Raw genomic sequence first — 12,328 nt, forward strand, 5'->3', positions numbered from 1 at the left:
TTGTTGTTTTTTTTGTGTTTTTTTTTTTTTTTTTAGATAGGATCTTGTTATATATCCCAGGATGGCCTTGAACTCACAACCTCCCTGTCTCAGCCCCTCCAGTGTGTTGTTGTAAATAAAAAATGAGTGTTGGGCTATATATTATATATTATTAGCCCTAAGCTTATCACAGCAGTATTGTCTAACATGCTATCACAAATAATAAGACACAGACACCTGTTAGATTTTATAATTGCCTTGTTTACTTTGGGCTGGGCAGATACTTCTACCTATGCTGGCTGTCTCACCATTCACCTCCCAGCCCCCATCCAAGGCCGTCCTCCTTAACCATCGTCATTTGAATTATCTCCCATCTATAATCCCATGGTACTTGCTTGTATTCTTCTCCTGGGCCATTTCATGCCATTATTGGAGTCTTTCCTCCCAGCCCACAAGACTTCTCCATGCTAACCCATCGTGGCATCCTCCTTCATCCTCTCCTCCCGTCCTCTGTTTCCCATGATTCTTTCTTGAACCCAAAACCCTGGGAACCTTCACCATGCCTACCCCATTCTGCCCTGCCCAGGTATAGCCCGTTTAATCAGGTATGGCTTAGGCAGGTGTACAAAACAAGTATAGGAGTAACCAGATCTTGAGGGCCAGTGTCATGCATCAAACCTACCTCCAGCATCAGAGCTGGAATTGCAGATAGGTGGCATCCCGAGTGGCTAGTGTTTGTCAGCTATACTTTTACAGATATGGGTTTTACTTATAAAGATTTGGGGTGTCTTAGTTTGTGATATGAGGCCTACAGGGACTGAACATGGTGTAGCAATGATGTAGCAAACACCATTTTAATTCCTATATTGTAATTTCTGGGTCAGACTGGTGGCTTTTTGCTGAACCTAAACCTCTGCTTGCATGAGCTCGAACTGTACCTCACATCCTTGACAGTAAGCTGTTTGTGGGGCAGGTGTTCAGTCACTCTGCATGGCCCCGCTAATCCCTGGAGATCTGTTCCACAGACCTGGGATTCCTTGGGGACCTGGATATCAGTCAGGCGGAGCCACCCAGAACTCCAGGGATGGGTTGGGCAGGCAGCTGTGAGCTGAAACAGTTGATCTTGCTTCCCAACCACAGCTGGGTGGTTTGTAGGCGTCCCCCTGGGAGAGACCTCCACAGAGGATGACCAGAGGCCCTGGAGGGTGCCTGCTGCTGGTGGAAACCAGAGCCAACCTGGGGTTTGGCTACACCAGTACATTGGCACTGGAATAGCTTCTGGCCATCAGAGGAGGCGCAAGCCAGGAAACCCACGCTGCAAGTGGGGCCAGAGTTCACCTCGAACTTGTGGACCAATGAAGCTCAGAGCAGGACAGACACTGGGCACCACCCGCAGGCAGCGTGAACTTCTTCTGTTACTGCTCTTGGGCCTTGTGGATGGTGTCCAGCATGTACTTTCCCCAAGCTCAGCCCAAAGGAGCAGAGCCCTGGGCTCTGGATCTTCAGGGGGAAGCAGCAGGCCGCGTCTGTGGGCCCTGCCAGGCAGGTAAGGGACTTACTTGTTTGGGAATGTATTTTGGGCCCATAGAATGGGCGACTGGGAAGGAAGGTGGCCACTGAGGCCAAAGCAGTGAGAAGGAAGGATCTGCCTAAGAGGAGGGGGCTGGGCAGATGTTAGCTGAAGCTCAGGACCTTGCTCATGCTCGGCCAGTGTTCTACCAATGAGCTACATCCACAGCCCGTCTCCCTTCTCCATTTTTCATTTTGAGAAAAGGTCTTTCTAGGTTGCCCTGTCTGATCTTATTCTCTGTAGCCTAGGCAGGATTTGAACTTCCTAAATCCCTACCAGATCTTCCTTCCTTCCTAAGTCCTCTGGAGTAGCTAGAAGTAAGACTGTGGTACCAGGTTATTTTAGTGTGCCAGAGTCTTCATCCATTTAGAGTGAACTGTGTGTGTTCATTTTAGTCACGTAGTTGAAGTTCTAGAAATTTATTCTTAGGTAATTATCAAAACATGCATTAGATATTATGGAAGTGCCTTGGGTTAGGAGGAGTAGAAACTGGGGCCACGGAGGTGACTCGGTCTAGAAGACCTTGCCCATCAAACCTGAGGACCTGAGTTCAGACTCTCAGCACCCGTGCAAACAGAGAGCGGTGGTGGACCATGCTGCTAACTCTAGCACAGGGAGGTAGAGGTTGGAGGAGCCCTGGGGCTTGCCAGCCAGCTAGTCTAGCTGGATCAGTGAGCTCCAGGTTCAATACGAGAAAGACCCCGTCTCAGAAAATCCAATGGTCTGCTCTGACTGAGCTGATATGCTCTGCAGAGGGAAGCAATAGCGTTTCCATTCAGCTTGATTCACTGGGCATTTATTAGGTGTGTGGAGGAATCATTAATTATTTTCTGAGCTGGAATCTGAGTGTACATTAACTTTGAACTTGTCCTCTGTAGTTCAGTATGACACTGAGTTGTTGTTTAATCCATCAATATTTTGTTCTTTTATTACTGAGCAGAATTTCACTTCTTATAATCATAGCTAAAGAAAAAAATCAACGAAACATTAAAAATTCTATTAAACCATAATGAACAAACAACATTAGAAATGATCAAGAAAATGGAAGAGAGAAAAGCAAAATTATAAGTTATTGTTCATGTAGGTTGAGAACATTTAATCTGAAATGCCCCAAACTCCCAGGCTTTACAAGTGGAGAACTGCATGTTTGAGTTCATGGTCAAAATGTAGGCACACACTCCCTGTTCAAAGGAAGCCCATTGACTGCTCAGTTTCCAAGTGGGTTTCCTAGTAAGGGGTACAGGGGCTATCTCTGACATGAACTCAGTGGCCAACTCTTTGATCACCTCCCCCTGAGGGGTGCACACAGAAGAAGACAATACAGCCAGTCCAGATGAGACCTGATAAGCTAGGGTCAGATGGGAGGGGAGGAGGACCTCCCCTATCAGGGGACAAAAGAGAGGAGGGAGGGTGGGTGAGACTGAGAGGAGAGGAGGGACGGGGCTGTAGAGGGGATACAAAGTGGATAAATTATAATAAATAAATATATAAATAATTAAAAAATTAAAAATGTAAGCACACTGGAAATGTTGTATAACATGCTTCCAGACTATTGTATAATGTATATATCAATTATAAATTTTTGTTTAGAGTTGGGTCCCATCCCTCACATATCAGATATGTGTAAAAATCCCTAAATCTGAAATATTTAATGATTTCAGGTAAGGATAGCATTACTTGTAATGGGGAGGGAGCATTATAACAGGTGCTATAATCTAAGGTATGAATCATGAATACTTAGTTCCAATAAATATAAAACACAAGCTACCAAAGTGACACGAGAAAAAAAAAATAACAAATCTATAGAGTCCTTCTTGTGTTTAAAAACGGAACGCTGATGTGAAAAGCTACCCTTCCCTGCTGTACTTCCTCTAGCATGGGACAGTGCTCAGTTGTGTGCTTTACCCGAGAATGGAGCAAAGTGTGAAGGCCACGGTGACGGCCCTGGTGAGAGCAGACTGTGGTCTTCATTAGTGTGATCTTGGTAGGGTAGTTTCTTAGGGAGCATCAGCAGTATTAGGTGTTTCTTCCTGACTGGTTCTCACTGACTCTTTCCTGGAGGATTAGTATTTGGGAAACTAAATGAGAAGAGGCCTCAGGGGTCTCAGCTTCCAAGATTCGGGCATTAACTTTTGGTTCCAGGGTGGGAACTGACCTCAGCTGGACACGGCATCCCCATGTTCCAGATTTATTGGCATTTGCCTTTCCAGGTTATATTCAAGGTAGATGGTACGCAGCTTTAAGGAGACTTCTAAGAATTTCTTTTGTAAACTAGGTTTCAAATTGTAGCTCTCGTGCTGAGATCTCTGATCAATTTATGTGTGTGGTGTGAGATAGGGTAATGTCTGCCCCTTTGTCTGAGCCACTTGTTGAGTGACATTTTCTCCCTTAAATTGTCAAGGCACCTTTGCCAGAAAGTCAATCACAGACGTTCATGTTACCCGGAGCGACTAGACCCCTATAAATATACAATCACATTTTTTTTTTCTCACAGAAATAGAAAAAAAAAAAAAGGGTTGATGTGGTGGATGTTGTGGCACAGACTTCTTTGATCCTAGTTCTTGGGAGGCAGAGGCAGGCAGGGCTTTGTGAGCCAGCCTGGAAGATCAGTAGTAGTTTGAAAGATCAGATAAGGCCTCATGATAGAAATGAAAACTGGAATCCTCACAACATAGCTTGCATGGGACTTGGGAGGAAGCTGGTCTGGATGGACCATGAGGAACTGGTATAGAGGAGACACAGATACTGTAAAAGGGACACACACACACACACACACACACACACACACACACACCCCGGAATTTCCTGGTTCCACCACACCCACCAGAGAAGATACAGCAGTTAGGAATTTTCTGGAAATCTGCTGGGCCTGGTGTTGCCACCAACACTGAAGAATTCAGAGCTGGCAGTGGTAGAGGGATAGATGGACTCGAGGCCGGAGTTCGTTTACTGTAGTGCTGTGTCTGACTCACCCGACAGGTTCCTGTTTCAGATCATCCCATGGAGAACTGGCCCCAGGCGCTGGCCCTATGGGCGTCCCTCGGAGCCCCAGCCATGCTTGAGCTTTGGTGATGGAACCCGGCTCACAATTCTAGGTAAGCCTCTCATGACAGTCCATTTCATTCCGGGGAGTTCTTTCCATCTGTCTTCCCCAGCCTTTCAGTCTGACATATACCTTCTTCTGTAGATGAAGGAGAGGCAAGTAGACTTAAGGTAAATCACAGGAGAGGCCCAACAGCTCCATTGACTCCTCTGAGGCAGATGCCTAGGAGTTGGGATTTTCAGGCCTTAGAGACCTTAGAATCTGAACTGAGGCCCAGATGCCCATCTAGACTGAGAAGGCCACATAGTAGGTCCAGGGATGTGGCTGGTGCTGTGAACCCAGCCTTCAAAGACTCAGGTCACCCCAGGTGGAAAACCACAGAGTCTGAGAGATGAATATGGCTCAGTCTAGACTACAGCTCTCTAATCTTCTGCTGGCCTGTGAGGTCACAGGGACACAGAACAGGCTCAGAGTGACAAGGTAACTAGAACCAGGTCCTCCAAGGATTATTACTAGAAACAAACAAACAAACAAACAAACATGTGGACTGTCTCTTATTCCTGGGGTCCTGCAGGCCTGGAGCTTGGTGTTTAACTTGGCTAGATGTTTCACTTGTTCATCTTCCTCAGTGTCCTTAGCCTTAGATGAGGAATGAGGGAGAAAATGGTGCCAAGTGAAGTCAGGAGTCAGCAGAGACTTCGGGGAATGGTCAGGATTGTCTCCCAGACAATCCGTCATTGTCTGGGAGAAAGAGGCCCAGAAAGAAAGCCAAGGCAGGTCTTGTGATTACTGTGGCCAAAGCATTGGATCCTTGGAGGAGTTCCTGGGATTTTCCTAGATGGAAATCTAATGCTTTGTGAGATTACCGAATGGAGTCTGGAGCGCAGGCCTCGAGCGCTTATACAGCAGGCACCTCGAGACCAACTTCCCAGGACCAACCTTCTAGAATAAATGAGTAGCAGTTTACAGAGGAGGCTCTGAGCATTGGAGAAGTAATGGGGGTGGAGGAGTAGGGATACAGGAGATCAGGGTTGGATCCCGATTCAGATTCTAGCTGCTAGGGAGTAGGGGGTACAGTTGGCCTTCATCCCAGTGAGGAAACCAAAAATGCAAGGGTCTGGGCCTGGGTCATTTCACCCGGAAGAGGAGCATGGTCTAATGAGGTGTCAGGCTGTCTGCTCTCCAGGGGACTCAGGTGGACAGAGGAGAAGTAATCATCCCTGCTCGGGACACCTGATGCTCTAGTGAATGGCCATAGAGAAGAATATTTCCCTATCGTGTGGGTTTCTCCGCTACAACTCTCATCTTCTTCTTTGTCTGCACAGGTCAGCCCAAGTCCGACCCCTTGGTCACTCTGTTCCTGCCTTCCCTGAAGAATTTCCAGGCTTATAAGGCCACACTGGTGTGTCTGGTGAGCGAATTCTACCCAGGTACTTTGGTGGTGGACTGGAAGGTAGATGGAATCCCTGTCACGCAGGGTGTAGAGACAACCCAGCCCTCCAAACAGACCAACAACAAGTACGTGGTCAGCAGCTTCCTGACACTGATATCTGACCAGTGGACACCTCACAGCCGATACAGCTGTCAGGTTACTCATGAAGGAAACATTGTGGAGAAGAGTGTGTCACCTGCTGAATGTTCATAGACCATGATCCTCCCGAAGCCTCAGGGGCCTGGATCTGAAGAGCTAGGAAAAAAGGTCCCTTCCCCCAACTAATCCTCTCCTGTGCCTAATGCTCAATAAACATCTTATCATCCATAAGAGAGTCTTCTGTCTCATTGGCTCCCATGTCATATTTTACTTGCATGCCCAGGGATGCGGAATTGAGGAGTCCTGGAACCCAGTTGGAAACAGCCCAGGGGAGAAGTCCCAGTCTGAGCATTAGCTGAGAAATAGTGTTGTTAAAATTCCTTCCCAGGAGAGACATAAACAACCTCTGATAAGGTCCCAATGATAAATCAAGGTGTGGTTCCACCAAACTTGACTATGGCAAACCAATGTGTTTCTTTGCTTCCTTAGCGATCATAAGGGGTTATGTACAGAGGTATGTGTGCCTCTCCCTCCTAACAGCCTTCCCCTGAAAAATTTTACCCAGAAGGCATGAGGGCTTTTCCATAGCATCACCAATTAAGGCAAAAATATATTCAACAGATCGTAGAGAAGATTGACATACTCAGGTAAGAATCTCATGCCCTCTCCACCCTTCCATTTAGGGTGTAAACCACCAACAAGCCCGACTGGGATGATTTTTTAAAAGGGGGGTGCGGCTTAATGCCACAAGATGACAGTTTGTTTTTTTTTCTTTAGGTTGCAGAGCAGTCACTCATGACAAATGAGGTCACCAAGATTTCAGTCCATGTGCTCCTACTTCCTCCAGGACAGCCCTTTCCTTTCCTCCTTCCTACTTTCAGGATGGAGCTGTGGCTTCCTCAGATACTGTCCTTCTATCTGGAAGTCTGAGTCTATCTAGTCTGAGGGGTCAAGGCTTAGAGACATTAGGAAGTGGCCCAGGTCATATTTGAGTCAAGATCAGAGTTGGGATTGGAACATAATCCAAGACAAAATCCTTACAAAAGTCCATTTGTCCTGTTCGTTGCTGGTCCTACTGGTTATAGCTTGGTTTATCTTCCCTCCTTTTCTTCACTCTCCTCAATTCTGATTTAGATCAACATTCAGATTAACTTTAGCCTGGAGGTTACTGGGATGGCCAGCAGTAGTGTGACTTCCTGGAGACAGGTGAACAAATGTCTGCCCACCTCAGATGGGGAACAGACGATAGATTACGGCAACGATTCCACTGAAGTCCAGCTTGGCAAATCAATGTGTTTATTCAATTTACCTGTCAGAATATGGGCAACTCAGAGGCAGCTGCTTCACCAAAAACGCTTCCTGCCACGAGCTGCAGTCTTCTGAAAGCCACATTCCCAGAGCTCCTTTTGTGACTGCTAGGCGTGATGGCTGGTTGGAAAGCCTCCTCTCCCTGGAAGTCATTACAGTTGTATACAAACATGGGAATCTTGTAAATATTGCAAATTTTCAGAACTTCTGGAGACGTATGCATTTGTTTACCTCCTGGGTGTTGTAAGTTCAGTTTACTTCCTGCTTCTTTAAAAAGTAGGTTTATTTTATTTTTATTTTATGTGTTTAAGGATCTGGTTTGAGTGTGTGAAGTGTATACTACACTTGTGCCTGGTATTCCAGGAGGCCCAGAAGGGACAGTATCTTCCCTCAAACTGGAGTTATAGATGGTTGAGTAACATTATGTGGGTGGTGGGAACTGAGCTGTGGTCCTCTGCAAGAGGCTAAAAGAATTTTTAAACAGCCATCTCTCCAACCCCTACTTTCTAAGTCTTAAGAAGCCTCCCTCACTTCTACAACAGACAAAATCTGCCTAAAATGGGCAGGCTGAAATGCAGGCCAAGTTGACTGCCAAACTCTGCCAATAGGGTAAGAAAGTTCTAAATAGTTCCTGCTTCACATACATGTCTGTCAAATATACTGGGCCAGAAGGCTGAAGATGATGCTCCAACATTATAGAGAGTTTTGAGTTTCAGGCAGCAAACTGTCTCGTTCAATTTTATTTTTTGGAAGCTGCTAACATGCACTTCCTATTTACTCAAGTAATTAATTTTATTCCTTCTCAAGTCTGATGAGGTTTTGAAGACCAAATAGTCATCGTTTTATAATTATCTTAGTTGCTTAGGTATTAAAGAGATGTTTTAGGTCTAGATAGAAGTTTTTGGTTAATATATACAACCTATAATAAAAATAACTTAGGTACAAAATCTTAGACCCTCATAGTTAGGATATTTTCTTTAAGATTGCCAAATACCTTTAGACTAGACATTATACATGTAAGTCTTACCTATTGGTTTTTATAATTGTTTTATAATTATTCTTACTGTTTGAAAATGGCCTTTCTGTTTAGACAGAAAAGGGTAATTGATGGGGGTTGGTCTGATGCTTGTGTTTTGATGCTAGTTACTGGCCCTCTGGTGACTGCCCGGATACACCTGTCCTTGTTGTGTAAACCTGCCTAAGACATAATACCTAACTGGTTGATTAAATGGTCTATACCTGGGCAGGGCAGAATGGGGGCGGCATGGCTAAGGTTCCCAGGCTTTTGAGGGCAGGAGAATCATGGGGCAGACAGACAGGAAGAGAGGAGGCAAGAGGATGTCCCAATGGGTTAGCACAGAGAAGGAAGTAGGTGGACCGGGAGGAAGGACTCCAAGGAAACACCGAGAGAAAAAAAAAATGTAAGCAAGTATCTTGGGATTATAGAGGAAAGGTGGACCAGATGAGGATGGTTAAGGCAGATGGCATTGGATGGGGGCTGGGAGGTGGGTGGTGTGGTTATTGAGACAGCATAGGTGAAATATTTGCTCAGACCAAGGTTTTAAGGCAATTATAAAATCTCACAGGTGTCTGTGTCTTATTTGATTGTGATAGTGGATTAAATCATATCACCACAGTAATTATAGGGCTAATAATAAATACTATATAGCCCAACATCTTTTTTTGTTTAATACAAGAGCAGAGTTTCGATTTAGAGGAGACTGCTGCACAGTAGCTACAGGCAGACCCTGCGCTAGAGAGAGCAACAGGTTCCATCCCCCCTCTGGGACTTCTTTGTTCCAACAGCACAGGAAACACATCTCAGTGGCAAGCTGGTCCCACTCAACAGTTGCTGCTGTCCTTGGTCCTTGGAGGTTATCCTGTGACACTGGCATCTCCACAATGCTGCAGTCGGGCTGTATGTTTACCAACAGTCTCTCCTGGGCCATCTTCAGGGACTCTGAACCTGTTCATGTCGTCAAGTGTCAGCTCCTCTCCAAGACCCTTTCAGTTCTGATGTTTTTATTTCAACACAGGCTACCCATTTACCAGTGGGCTTTCCCTGTCTCTCACGGTGCCAAGACTCAGCAGCTCTCCACGACTCTTTCATGCCTCCACAAGCACCACCTGGAAAACTTACACATTGCAAAGGTTGGCTGCCGGCACAGAGTACATCCTTGGCCCTGCGTGGAGCACAGCTTCTCTGAGCTGACCTTGAGGCAACACTTCGCAGAAAACCCTGCTTCATGAATGCTGCTCTCTTTTGAATCACAGCTGATTTTCAGCTCCAACTGACTGTTTGATTGTCTCATAAAAGCAAAGTTTTCGCTTTCGTAGTTTTTCATTTAAAATATCACTTGAATGGCCCTGATGAAGTCCTTAAGGGACTCTCAAAATTTCCCTTTGAAACTTCACAAGGCTTCATTATCTGTATTAGTCTCAACATTCTTACCTTCCAAGCTCTTCCAAGAACATTCCATTAAGCTCTCAACACTCAACAACTTTTTTCAGCCCGAAGGTTCAGTGCTTCCACAGTGCTCTCAAAATTACATGTTCCCCATGACCTGGAACCGATTTCTGTCTTAGGGCTTCCATTGCGGCAGAACAGCATGGCCAACACCAGCTTGCGGAGGAGAGCTTATTTCAGCTGACAGCTTGAAGTCACCATCTAGGGAAAGTCAGTGCAGGGAGTCAAGGCAGGAACCGATGCAGACGCCGTGGGGAACACTGCTTACAGGCCCAATGGCCCAGGGTGGACCCGCTCACAATGGGCTGTGGTCTCCCGTATTAATCAGGAATCAAGAAAGTGCACCACAGCCTTGCCGACAGGGCAGTCTGGTGGGAGAATCTTCTCAGCTGGAGTTTCTTCCCCCCCCCCCGAGTGACTCTAGCTTGTGTCACAAAACTATCCAGCATAGATTCAGTCATAGAAAAAGAAAAATAATATTAGTATCACTGCCTCTTGTTCCGTGTAGCGCATCTTATATGCAGCTAGCGGCAGTGATGCTATTTTTATCTGGAAATGAAAATGAATCTAAAGTGTAGGTATTGTGCACGGAAGACTCAGGATGTTCTAAGGGGAGTTGGAAAAAACATTCCACCCTTCAGGAAGTAAACAACTCAATAGCTTTACGAACTCTCCGAAACCACCAGATTCACTTGGCCTCTCTCTTGGTTATTTCTGGTTTGCATAGGTGCAAGAGATCTGCTGAAGCGTCTCATGCCAGTGAGTTCCTGTGTTTGTGTTTTTATTGTGATATTACTCTGCTCTGTAACCCTTTGAGCTTGAGGCACAACCCATAATGCCCCTTGCTGGTATCTACCCCGAAAGGCTCTGTCCTTCTATGAAAAAAGGTGCTCATCCCAGGAGACATCTGCTGTTGTTCTAGGATATCCCCACTTCAGATTGTTTCCATGCTTTATTCCTGTACCACGAGTTGAAGCACAGGCAACATCGGACTCCGTCATGTCAGCTGGACTGGCTGGTTTTATGTCACCTTGACACAAACCAGAGCCATCAGAGAGGAAGGAGCCTCAGGTGAGGTAATACCTCCAGGAGATCTAGTTGTAAGGCATTTCTTCAATTAGTGATCAGTGGGGCGAGGGCCCAGTAGGTGGTGCCAGTCCTGAGCTGGTGGTCCTGGGTTCTATAAGAAAGCAGCCTGAGCAAGCCATAAAGTGTGGAGAGCTGAGACTCAGACGCCACTAGATGGCGCTGACATTCCACCCTCAAAACTGTAAACAGCCTCCAGTATGCATGCGCGAATTGCGTAAGCACGCTAAACATGCTGGGCCCGAGTCATCAAGCGGGGTAAAGAGTGAGCAGCCAATCAGTCACTTAGGTGCGACCTGGGCTTATATAAACAGCGCCACATCGGGGCTCTCTCTCTCCTCTCCTCTTTTCATCGCGTGACTGTAATAAAGATTTTGTTGCGGGAGGATCCTTGTGTCCGCGTGTGTTTCTGCCGGCGAGACGATCACGCGGCTCCCAACATCTGGTGCTGAAACCTGGGAACACCACCGGTACCGAGGAGAGCGCCCGTTCGCCGGGAGGGATTCAGAACCACAACGTTGAGGTTTGTCCTGAGAGACATGTTCGATCTCGATTTATCTCGTTTCTCATTTCGGCTAGCAGAAGCCCTAATGGCCTTCCCTGCTGTGATAGCTGCCATAGTTCTCTTTCTTTTGGTTTCGTGCAAACTTGAGGGCTGCCTCGGAAGGAAAGGGATTAGCAAAAGGCTAAGGGTAGGGGAGATACGAGACAACATGCCAGAAACAGGACGTAAAAGATTAGGGGCCCCAATAGATAAAAATAGAGACGTCTCTAAGAAAAAAGACCCTTCTGTGGATGTTAAAGCCACAAAAGTGAGAGGTAAGGGAAAAACGCCCTGGAATTTGAGCAGCTATATCCCTCTGGCAAAGAAGACTTAGAGGGGGAAGCAGCCCGCTATGAGGAAAAAACGATACCATCCGGATGAGCAGCCGTTACTATTATATCAAAAGCAAAGTAGTATGAAAAACAGGAAGGGCACACTTTCTCAGTCGGCCGCTCCCGTTGTCTCTAGTGCTCCCCCATCCTACACCGGGAGGCACTGTCCTGATTCCTTCTTTTCAACAGAAGACAGACACAAAATTTTTCAGACTTTTCCAGTATTTAAAGATGTGGAGGGAGGCCGTGTCCACGTGCCTGTAGATTACCCTCTAGTCAAGGAACTGGCAGAGTCAGTTAATAAGTACGGGGTGGATGCTAATTTCACAATTATGCAGCTTGAGAGGCTAGGCTCTACAGCAATGATCCCAAATGATTGGCAGACTATAGTGAAAGCTGCCCTCCCTAATATGGGAGTGTATTTGGAATGGAAAGCCCTATGGTATGATGCCTGTCAATCCCAAGCTA

General features: G+C 46.3%; 1 protein-coding gene across 1 annotated transcript; it reads left to right on the forward strand.

The window, feature by feature from the left end:
• Window positions 1-1,270: 1,270 nt before the first annotated feature.
• Igll5 (immunoglobulin lambda like polypeptide 5) lies at window positions 1,271-6,323 on the forward strand. Its single transcript, XM_021645925.2, has 3 exons — window positions 1,271-1,525; window positions 4,529-4,644; window positions 5,918-6,323. The coding sequence occupies exons 1-3, from the start codon at window positions 1,335-1,337 to the stop codon at window positions 6,235-6,237; spliced, it is 627 nt and encodes a 208-aa protein (XP_021501600.1). The 5' UTR covers window positions 1,271-1,334; the 3' UTR covers window positions 6,238-6,323.
• Window positions 6,324-12,328: the final 6,005 nt, after the last annotated feature.

The sequence above is a fragment of the Meriones unguiculatus genome, chromosome 17 (genome assembly GCF_030254825.1).
Source record: "Meriones unguiculatus strain TT.TT164.6M chromosome 17, Bangor_MerUng_6.1, whole genome shotgun sequence".
NCBI classification, from domain to species: domain Eukaryota; kingdom Metazoa; phylum Chordata; class Mammalia; order Rodentia; family Muridae; genus Meriones; species Meriones unguiculatus.

Coding starts and splice junctions, on each gene's coding strand:
- Igll5 (XM_021645925.2), top strand. CDS start 1,335: ATGAAGCTCAGAGCAGGACAGACACTGGGCACCACCCGCAGGCAGCGT. Junction 1,526..4,528: donor CTGTGGGCCCTGCCAGGCAG/GTAAGGGACTTA, acceptor CTCACCCGACAG/GTTCCTGTTTCAGATCATCC. Junction 4,645..5,917: donor AACCCGGCTCACAATTCTAG/GTAAGCCTCTCA, acceptor TTGTCTGCACAG/GTCAGCCCAAGTCCGACCCC.